We start from the raw sequence: 15,833 nt of genomic DNA on the forward strand, positions 1-15,833 counted from the left end.
GCTTTCTAATTCTTTGTGGGTTTGTGTAATCTGAGGGAAATATGTGTCTCTAATATGGTCATACATTTGGCAGGAGGTTAGGAAGTGCAGCTCAGTTTCCACCTCATTTTGTGGGCATTGTGTCCTGCCTACGGCGGCCTTGTCTCAATAGCAAGGCTATGCTCACTGAGTCTGTAAATAGTCAAAGCTTTCCTTAAGTTTGGGTCAGTCACAGTGGTCATGTATTCTGCTCAGGAGTCCCCTCGAAGCCTACCATTGACTATGTACAGACCCAGCGTGCGACAGAGCTGCAGGAGTTGTTGACCCGTTTTTGTTGGTTATGTTGTCGTAGTTGTGCCTAGGGGGGCATATGGGGGAGGGAATGCTGTCACCTCAGGTAGGTGTTTGTCCCCCTGTGTGCTGAGGGTGTCAGGTTCTTGTCCAGTTCTGGCATTAGGTCGCCACAGACTAGTACATGTCCCTGGGTCTGGAAATGATTGATTTCCCCCTCCAGGATGGAGAAGCTATCTTCATTAAAGTATGGGGATTCTAGTGGGGGGGATATAGGTAGCACACAGGAGTACATTTTTCTCTGTTGAGATAATTTCCTTTTGAATTTCTAGCCAAATGTAAATGTTCCTGTTTTGATTCATTTAATAGAGTGAGTTAGGTCTGCTCTATACCAAATTAGCATACCCCCTGAGTCCCTTCCCTGTTTCACACCTGGTAGTTTGGTGGATGGGACTACCAGCTCTCTGTAACCTAGAGGGCAACCAGTGGGTCCGTCTCCTCTATACCATGTTTCTTGTAGGATGACAATGTCTGTATTTCTGATTTCTTTGGTGAAGTCCAGGTTCCTGCTCTTAGGCCAAAGCCAGATGACCTCAGGCCTTGGATATTTTCTCTCTCTCTCTCTCTCTCTCTCTCGCTCTGTCTCGCTCTCTCTCTCTCGCTCTCTCTCTCAGCATCTCTCTCTCTTTCTCTCTCTCTCTCTGTCTCTCTCTCTCTGTCTCTCTCTCTGTCTCTCTCGCTCTGTCTCTCTCTCATCTGTCTCTCTCTCGCTCTGTCTCTCTCTCTCTGTCTCTCTCTCTCTGTCTCTCCTCTCGCTCTGTCTCTCTCTCGCCTCTGATCCCCTCTCTCTCTCTCTCTCTCTCTCTGACTCTCTCTCTGTCTCTCGCTCTGTTTCTCTCTCTCTCTCTCGCTCTGTCTCTGTCACTATCTCTCTCTCTCTCTATCTCTGTCTCTCTCTCTCTGTCTCTCTCTCTCTGTCTCTCTCTCTGTCTCTCTCTCTCTGTCTCTCTCTCTCTGTCTCTCTGTCTCTCTCTTTCTGTCTCTCTCTTTCCTGTCTCTCTCTCTGTCTCTCTCGCTCTCTGTCGCTCTCTCTCTCGCGCTCTCTCTCTCGCCGCTCTCTCTCTCTTCTCTGTCTGTCTCTCTGTCTCTCTCTCTCTGTCTCTCTCTCTCTGTCTCTCTCGCTCTGTCTCTCTCTCTCGCTCTGTCTCTCTCGCTCTCTCTTCTCTCTCTCGCTCTGTCTCTCTCGCTCTCTCTCTCTCTCTCGCTCTGTCTCTCTCTCTCGCTCTGTCTCTCTCTCTGTCTCTCTCTCTCTGTCTCTCTCTCTCTGTCTCTCTCTCTGTGTCGCTCTGTCTCTTTGCTCTGTCTCTCTCTCTGTGTCGCTCTGTCTCTCTTGCTCTGTCTCTCTCTGTCTCTCTCTCTCTCTCTCTCTCTGTGTCGCTCTGTCTCTCTCTCACTGTCTCTCTCTCTCTCTCGCTGTCCTCTCTCTCGCTCTCTCGATCTGTCTCTCAGTCTCTGTCTCTGTCTCCGTCTCTCTCTGTTTGTCTCTCTCTCTGTCTCCGTCTCTCTCTCACTCTGTCTCTCTCTCTCTATCAGGTGTATTGTGGAAGCAGAGAACCTGGATGAGAGGGTAGCCGTGTTCACGCGGGTCATTGAGATCCTCCAGGTGTTTCAGGAGCTCAACAATTTCAACGGTGTTCTGGAGGTGGTCTCTGCCATCAACTCTGTCCCTGTCTACCGGCTGGATCACACCTTTGAGGTGAACACACAGCTTCGCTGCACCCTGTTCTCTATATAGCCGGGCTCTGGTCCTCTGTAGCTCAGCTGGTAGAGCACGGCGCTTGTAACGCCAAGGTAGTGGGTTCGATCCCCGGGACCACCCCATACACAAAAATGTATGCACGCATGACTGTAAGTCGCTTTGGATAAAAGCGTCTGCTAAATGGCATATTATTATTATTTATTATTATTATTATTATTATAAAAGTAGTGCACTATATAGACAATAGGTTTACCATTTCAGGTCAAAAGTAGTGCACTATGTAGGGAATAAGGGTGCCATTTGGAACGCACAGTGGTCAGTTTAACCACCATTACTGTTAGTAGCAGATCCTGGCCAGTAAGCCTTTAGCCATACACAGGAATCTATATCTCACAAGACTCATATCGTTTTGGGTGCAAGGTTGAGGTCAATCCCATTTACATTCAAGAAGTAAACTGAAATTCCAATTCATGCAATATGAAATAGAATTGACCCTAACCCTGCCAGAATGCAACGTGTACTGTCTGGTAACTGGTCCTGTGTGGCTTAGTCGCTAAAGCATGGCGCTTGCCACCAATATGTAAAATGTGTGCACGCATGACTAAGTCGCTTAAAAGCGTCTGCTAAATGGTACATATTATTATTATATTACTTGTTGAGCACTAAGACCAGAGATAATATTTTACTGAGCAGCAAGGTCCAGTATGTAGCTTTGTGGGTCGACCCGACCAAATTAACATAGAAATGTTAGTTTATAGATCTGTCATTCGCATTGAAAACAAGTCTGATAAGTGGTAGATCTGTTCTATATGCTTTTACTGAGCAGCACGTTAACGAGAGATGTGTCGTGTTGTCCTCGTCTTTCAGGCAGTCCCTGAGAGGAAAAAGCGGATCCTAGAGGAAGCAGTGGAACTGAGCCAGGACCATTTCAAGAAGTACCTGGCCAAGCTCAAGTCCATCAACCCACCCTGTGTGCCTTTCTTTGGTAAGACCTATATGGCAGAGTGTTAATTGTCATTTAACAGACACCTTTATCCAAAGCAACTTACAGAACTGTCAGCATTGACTGTGACACATCGATTCAGTGTGTGTGGCCTGTGCGGGAATGGAAGCCCACAATCCTGGTGATGCTAGCGTCATGCTAGCACCGAGCTCCGAGCCACTGGATGTATTAAAGTTGACCGAGTGATGGGTTTAGCGAGGACTACTCTTGACCCTGTCGCTCTCCTCCCTGTCCCCAGGGATCTACTTGACCAACATCCTGAAGACAGAGGAGGGCAACCCCGACTTCCTGAAGAGACACGGCAAAGAGCTGATCAACTTCAGTAAGAGAAGGAAAGTAGCAGAAATCACAGGAGAGATACAGCAGTACCAGAACCAGCCTTACTGTCTCAAGGTCCAGCAGGACATCAAGGTAATCAACCAGCCTTACTGTCTCAAGGTCCAGCAGGACATCAAGGTAATCAACCAGCCTTACTGTCTCAAGGTCCAGCAGGACATCAAGGTAATCAACCAGCCTTACTGTCTCAAGGTCCAGCAGGACATCAAGGTAATCAACCAGCCTTACTGTCTCAAGGTCCAGCAGGACATCAAGGTAATCAACCAGCCTTACTGTCTCAAGGTCCAGCAGGACATCAAGGTAATCAACCAGCCTTACTGTCTCAAGGTCCAGCAGGACATCAAGGTAATCAACCAGCCTTACTGTCTCAAGGTCCAGCAGGACATCAAGGTAATCAACCAGCCTTACTGTCTCAAGGTCCAGCAGGACATCAAGGTAATCAACCAGCCTTACTGTCTCAAGGTCCAGCAGGACATCAAGGTAATCAACCAGCCTTACTGTCTCAAGGTCCAGCAGGACATCAAGGTAATCAACCAGCCTTACTGTCTCAAGGTCCAGCAGGACATCAAGGTAATCAACCAGCCTTATTGTATCAAGGTCCAGCAGGACATCAAGGTAGGGCAATCAACCAGCCTTATTGTCTCAAGGTCCAGCAGGACATCAAGGTAGGGCAATCAACCAGCCGTATTGTCTCAAGGTCCAGCAGGACATCAAGGTAGGGCAATCAACCAGCCTTATTGTATCAAGGTCCAGCAGGACATCAAGGTAGGGCAATCAACCAGCCTTATTGTCTCAAGGTCCAGCAGGACATCAAGGTAGGGCAATCAACCAGCCTTTTTGTATCAAGGTCCAGCAGGACATCAAGGTAGGGCAATCAACCAGCCTTATTGTCTCAAGGTCCAGCAGGACATCAAGGTAATCAACCAGCCTTATTGTCTCAAGGTCCAGCAGGACATCAAGGCAGGGCAATCAACCAGCCTTTTTGTATCAAGGTCCAGCAGGACATCAAGGTAGGGCAATCAACCAGCCTTATTGTCTCAAGGTCCAGCAGGACATCAAGGTAATCAACCAGCCTTATTGTCTCAAGGTCCAGCAGGACATCAAGGTAGGGCAATCAACCAGCCTTATTGTCTCAAGGTCCAGCAGGACATCAAGGTAGGGCAATCAACCAGCCTTTTTGTATCAAGGTCCAGCAGGACATCAAGGTAGGGCAATCAACCAGCCTTATTGTCTCAAGGTCCAGCAGGACATCAAGGCAGGGCAATCAACCAGCCTTATTGTCTCAAGGTCCAGCAGGACATCAAGGCAGGGCAATCAACCAGCCTTATTGTATCAAGGTCCAGCAGGACATCAAGGTAGGGCAATCAACCAGCCTTATTGTATCAAGGTCCAGCAGGACATCAAGGCAGGGCAATCAGTCTGTCTGTCTGTCGTTCAGTCAGTGTATTGATAAACCTCTATTTACTCCCTCTCCATCTCTCTTCCTCTCCCTCTCCATCTCTCTTCCTCTCCCTCTCCATCTCTCTTCCTCTCCCTCTCCATCTCTCTTCCTCTCCCTCCTCTGCACCAGAATGACAGTGGTCTCCTGGCCATTATCCACTCGGAAGGAGTATTAATCATCTGATGGCCTGCATTGTGTGTGTGTTTTTCTCCCAGAGGTTTTTTGAGAACCTGAACCCGATGGGCAGTCTGGGTGAGAAGGAGTTCTCTGACTATCTGTTCAACAAGTCTCAGGAGATCGAACCTCGTAACTGCAAGCAGCCGCCACGATTCGTAAGATTGATTGATATGTATCGTCCCTCAGGGTGATCAGTTCTATGTCAGAAAACTGGAGCAGCAAGTTGAAAAACAATGAGAAACATTTAAATTGGAATTTCAGATTACTTCCTGAATTGACATGGAATCAAACACCACCCTAAACTCCTGTCCCTGTGCAGAAAATACTTTCTTCATAAATACATCTATCTTTTAACAAAGTGCTAAACAGTTACCAGGTCCTTAACCCTCATCTGTTTCCCCTCCTCCAGCCCAGGAAGACCATGTACCCCCTGAAGTCCCCGGGGATCCGGCCGGTGCGTACCTCTACATCAGGGACCCTGAAGGGCCACCCCGTACCCCTGGAGAGAGAGCCCCCCCACAAGATCACCTTCAGGAGCATCGCTGAGACGGAGCCTGAGACCTCCACAGCCTCAGTCCCCACCTCGCCCAACACCCCCACCCCCCCACAGTCTGCTTGCTCAGACCTCAGCTGTGTCTTCATGGAGCAAGACCTATGCAGCTCCTACGGTGAGACTGGGGCAGACACACACACACACACACACACACACACACACACACACACACAGACACACACACACACACACCAATGTTCAAGTGCACACACACACAGTTGTACATCAATACACACAGTACTTCAATACACTGAACAGTATATCTGGTGAAACACTGTGAACAGTATATCTGGTGAAACACTGTGAACAGTATATCTGGTGAAACACTGTGAACAGTATATCTGGTGAAACACTGTGAACAGTATATCTGGTGAAACACTGTGAACAGTATATCTGGTGAAACACTGTGAACAGTATATCTGGTGAAACACTGTGAACAGTATATCTGGTGAAACACTGTGAACAGTATATCTGGTGAAACACTGTGAACAGTATATCTGGTGAAACACTGTGAACAGTATATCTGGTGAAACACTGTGAACAGTATATCTGGTGAAACACTGTGAACAGTATATCTGGTGAGACATTGGAAGAACAGATAGAATTCAACCTCATTTTACAGGTGTCTCAACTTCTCTATGTGGTCATTTTACATCAGGTGGAAACTCCATATTCGCTCCTGTTCTCCTCCCACCCTCAAGTGAGTGTTACTGATGTTCTGTATGATGTGGTGTCTGGTCTGTCCTGTCCCGTCTGTCCCGTCTGGTCTGTCCTGTCCCGTCTGTCTGTCTGGTCTGTCCTGTCCCGTCTGTCCCGTCTGGTCTGTCCTGTCTGTCTGGTGTTTAGGAAACAGCTCCTTAGCTTGATGAACAACAACAGCCTTCCCATGGAGGATGCTGGTAGACTGGGCCCCCCTGCTGTGTGGAGTCCCCCTGCTGTGTAGAGTCCCCCTGCTGTGTAGAGTCCCCCTGCTGTGTAGAGTCCCCCTGCTGTGTAGAGTCCCCCTGCTGCCCCTGCTGTGTGGAGTCCCCCTGCTGTGTAGAGTCCCCCTGCTGTGTAGAGTCCCCCTGCTGTGTAGAGTCCCCCTGCTGTGTAGAGTCCCCCTGCTGTGTAGAGTCCCCCTGCTGCCCCTGCTGTGTAGAGTCCCCCTGCTGTGTAGAGTCCCCCTGCTGTGTAGAGTCCCCCTGCTGTGTGGAGTCCCCCTGCTGTGTAGAGTCCCCCTGCTGTGTAGAGTCCCCCTGCTGTGTGGAGTCCCCCTGCTGTGTAGAGTCCCCCTGCTGTGTAGAGTCCCCCTGCTGTGTGGAGTCCCCCTGCTGTGTGGAGTCCCCCTGCTGTGTAGAGTCCCCCTGCTGTGTAGAGTCCCCCTGCTGTGTAGAGTCCCCCTGCTGTGTAGAGTCCCCCTGCTGTGTGGAGTCCCCCTGCTGTGTAGAGTCCCCCTGCTGTGTAGAGTCCCCCTGCTGTGTAGAGTCCCCCTGCTGTGTAGAGTCCCCCCCCTCCCCCCCCTCAGTCTACTGTATGAGAACTGCTGGTGTTAAAAGTGCTTTATAAATACATTTGATTGATTGATTGATTGATTGGACTCTTGTACCCTTCTCCATGTAGAGGTCCAGTCAGTGTCTTGTGGGAGCCTTCACCAGCTAGGAGAGGAGTTACTCAAACCCCCTCCACTTCCCCCGCGCAGAAAGGACGCTTTCTCTGAGGCCAAGGTTACAAACACACACACACACACAGACACACACACACACACAGACACACACAGACTCACACAGACACACACAGACTCACAGACACACACAGACACACACAGACACACAGACACACACAGACACACACACAGACACACACAGACACACACACAGACACACACAGACACACACAGACACACACCAGGGTTTCCGTTAGGAAAATGTGGCACCGGACATTTTGACCGGCATTATTTTAATTTACCGGACATTTTAAGAAATGTACCGGACCCATATGCATTGGTTGCATAACCTGATTAGGGTGTCCACCCTACGGTACTCAGAATGACAGACATTACATTTAGTTTATGGTCATTCGTCTTAACGGAACATGCACCTCGGATGCAACGGCGTGCGCCATTCTTAACGAATTCCGATGAGCAATTTCAAGATGGTAGAATACATAGGCAGCGTGTCAATAAGGCTAGGATAAGCTTTCCCTAAAGTACATTTAATTAAATTGCCAAAATGATATAGGCTAATTGGCTTATTCCTGTCTATATACGGAAATAAATAATCATACAAAATAGGTTACCACACCAGAAAGCATTATTTGGCCCCGGAGAATCATTAGCTTATTTTATTTTTTTTAAGCTGTGGATTGTTTTAAATGGCATACAGTCAGAAGGGCTCGCAATGTGGGCATCACACGCTGCAAATACCAAATAGATGATGTCAGTGAAAAGCGGAGAGACCCAGCCAGGCAATATTTAAAAATACAATCGCGGAAAAACAGTTAGGAAAACAGTTGGCTATTGCTGTAAAGAGAAGACAATGAAATGACTCCAGTCTGTCTTTAAGTTATCACAATTCTCAACTTAATTGAGTGAAAAGTCTTATTGGCACCAGCGTAGAACATCGGCCATATCCCCGGTGAGTGTGCATATTCACTGTGTCATTGGGTCAGTGCCACTTTGTTTTTGGACAATCATTTCCTCCTATGGACGTCATATTGTATTTGTGTCCCCCCTTCTCCTAGGCCGATTATATGGATCAGACAACGTCGTTTTTATTGATCTGTTTGTCAGTGGCAGCAGAGTAGGCTACCCTGTAATTTTTGTTGTATTAAAAAAATATTCCACTAATGTCTCCAGTCATATAAAGTGTAGTAGAATTGCATGAAATGTGTTTATAAAAAGGCCAACATTTTCGTGTGCAAAGAAAGGAGAAGAAATGTGGGCTATCTGAAATAGCCTATAGCCTACGCTAAATCAAATCTAAATCAAATCAAATTATTTGTCACTTGCGCCGAATACAAGCCCTTAACCAACAATGCACTTTTAAGTAAAATAAGAGTTAAGATAAATATTTACTAAATAAACTAAAGTAAAAAAATAAAAGAGCAACAATAAAATAACAATAACGAGGCTATATACAGGTGGGCGGCAGGTAGCTTAGTGGTTAAGAGCGTTGTGCCAGTAACCGAAAGGTCGCTGGTTCTAATCCCTGAGCCAACTAGGTGAAAAATCTGTCGGTGTGCCCTTGAGCAAGGCACTTAACCCTAATTGCTCCTGTAAGTCGCTCTGGATAAGAGCGTCTGCTAAATGACAAAAAATAAATAAAAATAAGTACAGAGTCAGTGTGCGGGGGTACAGGTTAGTCGAGGTAATTGAGGTAATATGTACAGTACCAGTCAAAAGTTTGGAGACACCTACTCATTCAAGGGTTTTTCTTTATTTTTACTATTTTCTACATTGTAAAATAATAGTGAAGACATCAAAACTATGAAATAACACATATGGAATCACCCTTTGCCTTGATGACAGCTTTGCACACACTAGGCATTCTCTCAACCAGCTTCACCTGGAATGGTTTTCCAAATGTCTTGAAGGACTTCCCACATATGCTGAGCACTTGTTGGCTGCTTTTCCTTCACTCTGCCATCCGACTCATCCCAAACCATCTCAATTGGGTTGAGGTCGGGGGATTGTGGAGGCCAGGTCATCTGATGCAGCACTCCATCACTCTCCATCTTGGTAAAATAGCCCTTACACAGCCTGGAGGTGTGTTGGGTCATTGTCCTGTTGAAAACCAAATGATTGTCCCACTAAGCCCAAACCAGATGGGATGGCGTATCGCTGCAGAATGCTGTGGTAGCCATGCTGGTTAAGTGTCCCTTGAATTCTAAATCAATCACAGACAGTGTCACCAGCAAAGCACCCCCACACCATCACAGCTCCTCCTCCATGCTTCACGGTGGGAACAACACATGCGGAGATCATCCGTTCACCTACTCTGCGTCTCACAAAGACACAGCGGTTGCAACCAAAAATCGCACTTTTGGACTCCTGACCAAATGACAAATTGGTCCATTGCTTGTGTTTCTTGGCCCAAGCAAGTCTCTTCTTCTTATTGGTGTCCTTTAGTAGTGGTTTCTTTGCAGCATTTCGACCATGAAGGCCTGATTCACACAGTCTCCTCTGAACAGTTGATGTTGAGATGTGTCTGTGACTTGAACTCTGTGAAGCATTTATTTGGGCTGCAATTTCTGAGGCTGGTAACTCTAATGAACTTATCCTCTGCAGCAGAGGTAACTCTGGGTCTTCCATTCCTGTGGCAGTCCTCATGAGAGCCAGTTTCATCATAGCGCTTGATGGTTTTTGCGACTGCACTTGAAGAAACTTTCGAAGTTGAAATGTTCCGTATTGACTGACCTTCATGTCTTAAAGGAATGATGGACTGTCATTTCTCTTTGCTTATTTGAGCTATTCTTGCCATAATATGGACTTGGTCTTTTACCAAATAGGGCTATCTTCTGTATACCACCCCTACCTTGTCACAACACAACTGATTGGCTCAAACGCATTAAGAAGGAAAGTAATTCCACAAATTAACTTTTAAGAAGGCACACCTGTTAATTGAAATGCATTCCAGGTGACTACCTCATGAAGCTGGTTGAGAGAATGCCAAGAGTGTGCAAAGCTGTCATCGAGGCAAAGGGTGGCTATTTGAAGAATCTCAAATATAACATATATTTGGAATTGTTTAACACTTTTTTGGTTACTACATGATTCTTTATGTGTTATTTCATAGTTTTGATGTCTTCACTATTATTCTACAATGTAGAAAATAGTAAAAATAAAGAAAAACCCTTGAATGAGTAGGTGTGTCCAAACTTTTGACTGGTAGTGTACATGTAGGTAAGGGTAAAGTGACTATGCATAGATAATAGATAATAAACAGTGAGTAGCAGCAGCGTTAAATAAAAGGGGGGGGGGGGGGGGGGGGTCAATGCAAATAGTCCGGGTGGCCATTTGATTAGCTGTTCAGGAGTCTTATGGCTTTGGGGTAGAAGCTGTTAAGAAGCCTTTTGGACCTAGATTTGGTGCTCCGGTACCGCTTGCCGTGTGGTAGCAGAGAGAACGGTCTATGACTAGGGTGGCTGGAGTCTTTGGCAATTTTTAGGGCCTTCCTCTGACACCACCTAGTATAGAGGTCCTGGATTGCAGGAAGCTTGGCCCCAGTGATGTACTGGGCCGTACGCACTACCATCTGTAGCGCCTTACGGTCGGAGGCCGAGCAGTTGCCATACCAGGCGGTGATGCAGCCAGTCAGGATGCTCTCGATGGTGCAGCTGTATAACTTTTTGAGGATCTGAGGACCCATGCCAAATCTTTTCAGTCTCCTGAGGGGGAATAGGCTTTGTCGTGCCCTCTTCATGACTGTCTTGGTGTGTTTGGACCAAGATAGTTTGTTGGTGATGTGGACACCAAGGAACCTGAAGCTCTCAACCTGTTCCACTACAGCCCCGTCGATGAAGCCTGCCTAGTTGCCTAATGGGACGCGCTTCAATTACCAGTTGAGAAATAAAAATAGTAGCTCATTATTTTGCAATGGGGATCTTTTTTTCCCCCGGACAATTTATTTATCGGCTTTTCATTTTTTGAAATTGGCTAAAAGCTGGCTATTACCAGCTAAAGGAAACCCTGACACACACATGCATGCATACAATGTCCTCCTTAGTGCTTGTGGCATTTCAAGTTTTGTGTTCTTGTGAAATAGGAAGGATGCTCTTGGTAACACACACACACCGTTTATTGTTGTGAAATATTGTTATTGAATTCTTGTGAAATATGTTTCTCTGTGAGTTTAGTCTGACTGCTTATCAACAATAACACCTACTGTTTGTTTTAATTATGTTTCTCTGTGAGTTTATCTAACTGTGACCCCTGTGTGTTCTAGTTGAGTTCCAGGTCTGACAGTCCTCCAGCCATCCCCCCCAGGCTGCCCCCTCCTCTCCCCAGGATCCAGCCCCGCGCCCCGGTCTGCGACGGCCCCCTCCCCAGCCCCCCACCACCACCTCCACGGGACCCCCAGCCAGACACCCCTCCATCCGTCCCCCAGAGACCCCCAGAGATCTTCATCAACTACCCCCTGAACCTCCAACCTTCCCCGGTCGGACGCTTCCACTGGGACTTTGGCAGCTCCCCGTCCTCCCCCGGCACGCCCCCAGGCACGCCCTCTCCCCGCGTCCCCCGACGGAGCTGCCCCCTCAGCTCCAGTCAGAACAGTCTCTGCCCGCTCCCGCTGCCCGTCATGGCACCCCCCGTGCCCCCCCGCCACAACTCCAACTCCTCCCCCCAGCTCCCCAAACTCCCCCCAAAGACCTACAAGAGGGAGCTGTTGCCGCCCCTGTTACAGAGCCTCTCATTGGTGGAGAACACGGACACTAGCCAATGAGGAGCCTTCTGCTTCTTCTGTTGTTTTTGTTGTCAACATGGAAGCCTTTGAGTTGCTCCACACAATACAAAACTGCAAACAAACTATGTCCTGCATCAAACTATGAACTGATGTCCTGCATCAAACTATGAACTATGAACTATGACCTGATGACCTGGAGCGGATAAAAAACGAACAAACTAATCATGATTAAAGCTACTGATCGTAAAGAAGACTTTGTTTCCAACCACACTCCAAACCCCGCCCACTCATCTCCTACCACGCCACGCCTCTCAGGGGATCAGTAGCTCCGCCTTCATTTCAAGCCCTCTGTGCCAATCGAAAATCCACACCAGTGTGCCAGCCAATGAACAAGTAGCCCCAAGACACTGATTCAAACTCCTCGTCTCTCTCTCTGTGTGTGTGTGTGTGTGTGTGTGAACACGCCACATACCTGTACACAGCACAATACTTGTCACTGTGTTTCTTTCTTGGTACAGACATCCCACTCTGTGCTAGAGTGGACAGGACAGCAAGCCATGCTCTGGCCGTTGTCCTCCTCCTACCCTGACGAGTCTTTTATGGTTTTTACCCAGAAACGAGAGAGGTGGCTGGGCCTGGGCTCTGGGCTCTCCAGCCTGTCCTGGTCCAGTGTGGTAGCCCCATGCTCGGTGTGTTTGTGGTTCCATTGTTGCATTGGCACACTGTAGTGCTAGGAGCAGCATTCACTCACTCACCCACCCACCCACCCAGGAGTCAGTCCTCCTGTCCTGTGGCTCGCAGACAGACAGACAGACAGACAGACAGACAGACAGACAGACAGACGTCACTGGACCTGTTCAGACCTCACTGCTCTTTTATTATCAAACTTATCAATTTGCTCTTCCTGTGGTTCTGTCTGGAGGAAGCCTGAGCCGAGTGTTCCAGAATCCTCTGAGGCCCCTCAACTCCTCCCATTGTGTTGTGGTTTTCTCTATTAACTCAAACTTAAGAATCCAAAGTCTTATTTGATGCAGCGGTATGACTAAAATGGATGCAAATTATATTTAATTCATTCAGAACTGACTGAAAGGTGTTTTTGCAACATTTTATTTTGCTATGGTGCAAAAAAAAAAACGTTTTGCTACGTTGTGTGACTAACGAATAAACCCCTGTTTGTAGCTACACAATCCTTGGGGGTCGTAGGATCACCCTATACTTCAGATGTTAGCCTTTAATCCCCCAGCGCTGACCTCTAACCTGAGGCAGGGAGCCATTCAGAATGAGGGAGAGAGACAGACGGATGGACGGACGGACAGACAGGAGGACGGACGGACGGAGAGTGTAGTGTATGTAGGTCCACTTGCACATTGAGCACGCAGCAGTGATGTCTAGCCATGTGATGGAGGAAGTCTTGTCTGTCTGTTTCTGGACCATAGAAAACGATAGAGGCCTCTAGCGGCCAAAATGCCGTTTTAGCCTGGGCAGCGCCATTGAGAGCTTCCTCCATGCTTCCACCATTTTAAAGTAGTCAAAGTAGCCAACTGGGTGGGTATTCCCCGTGGGTTGTAGCCTCGATGGCGCTGCCCGTGATGTCACAGTCCTCCGTCTGTCTCTATGTGTGGACAAAGCCCAGATCTAGGAAGAAGACTAGGAGGGGTGACAACAGCTTTGAGATGTCTCTTTCTCGGCCAGGGAGGTGGGAACCGTAGCAGACAGACATCTCTCTCTCTCCAGCTCCTTAAAGGGATACTTTGGGATGTCTCTTTCTCGGCCAGGGAGGTGGGAACCGTAGCAGACAGACATCTCTCTCTCTCCAGCTCCTTAAAGGGATACTTGGGGATTTTTGACAATCTAATTCCCCGGAGTCTGATGAACTTGTGGATACGTCTCTGTGTCCAGCATGAAGGAATTAAGAGGTTGTTTTCGTGAGCTAATGCTAACTAGCGTTAAAGAGCAATGACTGGAAGTCTATGGGTATCTACTAGCATGCTCCCTTTAAAGCTAGGCTGGTCCCAGATCTGTTTGGCCTTTTGCCTTCTCCATTGTCTCTTGTGGCACCCAGGCTAGCTGAAAGCCAAGATGATGTCTTAACCCAAACACCCAGGCTAGCTGAAAGCCAAGATGATGTCTTAACCCAAACACCCAGGCTGGCTGAAAGCCAAGATGTCTTAACCCAAACTAAGCGCCTGTTAAAGGTGTGTGCTGCTGTCTGTATGTCTAACACTATCTGCAGCCCTAATAGCATCATCCCCAGGACTGTACCAGCCTGCTGGGTTGGTATGGAAATTCAGCACTGGACACGTCATACGCAGCAACCCCACCAAAGCCTGGGCCAAATGGACAGTTGGCTCCTCTAGTGGACAAACTGGGGACTGCTCCACAGCTCCCCTAGTGGATAGGACAAACAGCTCCCCTAGTGGATAGAAGGACAAACAGCTCCACAGCTCCCCTAGTGGACAGGAGGACAAACAGCTCCACAGCTCCCCTAGTGGACAGGAGGACAAACTGCTCCACAGCTCCCCTAGTGGACAGGAGGACAAACAGCTCCACAGCTCCCCTAGTGGACAGGAGGACAAACAGCTCCACAGCTCCCCTAGTGGACAGGAGGACAAACAGCTCCACAGCTCCCCTAGTGGACAGGAGGACAAACAGCTCCACAGCTCCCCTAGTGGACAGGAGGACAAACAGCTCCACAGCTCCCCTAGTGGACAAGCTGGGAACAGTGGCTGTTTCAAATATCTGGACCCCCCATAGAGAGGAGCCTCTACTAGCCAGGAGTCCTTGTCCTTCTCACTCCTCTCAAAAACTCAATTTCATTTTAAAATACTGAAATAACATGCATCAGATGTGCCTTTTATTTAGTTTTCGTTACAGCAAAAAGTGTCTAAAATGCTATTAAAAAACTGATAAGAAAAAATGAATACGGTTGGCTATGTAATGCTTCGAACAAAAGATGTACACTACAAAGGTTTGTGGACACCGTTTATATAACACGTATCTATCCACTAACTAAACGTCGCCTAACAATCCAATGTTGCTACGGTCAGATAAAACGGGTCATTGTGTCGCTAACTTACTTACTTACTTTACAGACAATCCCCCAGGCTAGAATGTAGACCCTGGGAATGAAACGGAGGAAAGCCACGTCTCCCTCGGCTGAGTTCCAGATCTGCTGGTGCTGTCACACCACTTAGAACTGTGCTCTGCTTCCTTTGTAGTACCTCCTCCTAACTAATGATGTCTTCTGATAGGTCTGTTTCCTTTGTAGTACCTCCTCCTAACTAATGATGCCTTCTGATAGGTCTGTTTCCTTTGTAGTACCTCCTCCTAACTAATGATGTCTTCTGATAGGTCTGTTTCCTTTGTAGTACCTCCTCCTAACTAATGATGCCTTCTGATAGGTCTGTTTCCTTTGTAGTACCTCCTCCTAACTAATGATGTCTTCTGATAGGTCTGTTTCCTTTGTAGTACCTCCTCCTAACTAATGATGCCTTCTGATAGGTCTGTTTCCTTTGTAGTACCTCCTCCTAACTAATGATGCCTTCTGATAGGTCTGATTCCTTTGTAGTACCTCCTCCTAACTAATGATGCCTTCTGATAGGTCTGATTCCTTTGTAGTACCTCCTCCTAACTAATGATGCCTTCTGATAGGTCTGTTTCCTTTGTAGTACCTCCTCCTAACTAATGATGCCTTCTGATAGGTCTGTTTCCTTTGTAGTACCTCCTCCTAACTAATGATGTCTTCTGATAGGTCTGTTTCCTTTGTAGTACCTCCTCCTAACTAATGATGTCTTCTGATAGGTCTGTTTCCTTTGTAGTACCTCCTCCTAACTAATGATGTCTTCTGATAGGTCTGTTTCCTTTGTAGTACCTCCTCCTAACTAATGATGTCTTCTGATAGGTCTGTTTCC

The 15,833-nt window shown here is 47.5% G+C and overlaps 1 protein-coding gene across 1 annotated transcript; it reads left to right on the forward strand.

Moving 5' to 3' along the window:
- Positions 1–219: 219 nt before the first annotated feature.
- Positions 220–14,843, forward strand: LOC311145290 (son of sevenless homolog 2-like; the record flags this gene model as incomplete). Its single annotated transcript, XM_084181524.1, has 9 exons — positions 220–236; positions 1,864–2,026; positions 2,897–3,014; positions 3,271–3,443; positions 5,025–5,141; positions 5,396–5,654; positions 6,198–6,239; positions 7,142–7,245; positions 11,464–14,843. 9 exons carry the CDS (start codon positions 220–222, stop codon positions 11,959–11,961), a joined length of 1,491 nt encoding a protein of 496 aa, XP_084037650.1. The 3' UTR covers positions 11,962–14,843.
- Positions 14,844–15,833: the final 990 nt, after the last annotated feature.

The sequence above is a fragment of the Coregonus lavaretus genome (genome assembly GCF_964263955.1).
Source record: "Coregonus lavaretus genome assembly, chromosome: 18".
Taxonomy (NCBI): Eukaryota; Metazoa; Chordata; class Actinopteri; order Salmoniformes; family Salmonidae; genus Coregonus; species Coregonus lavaretus.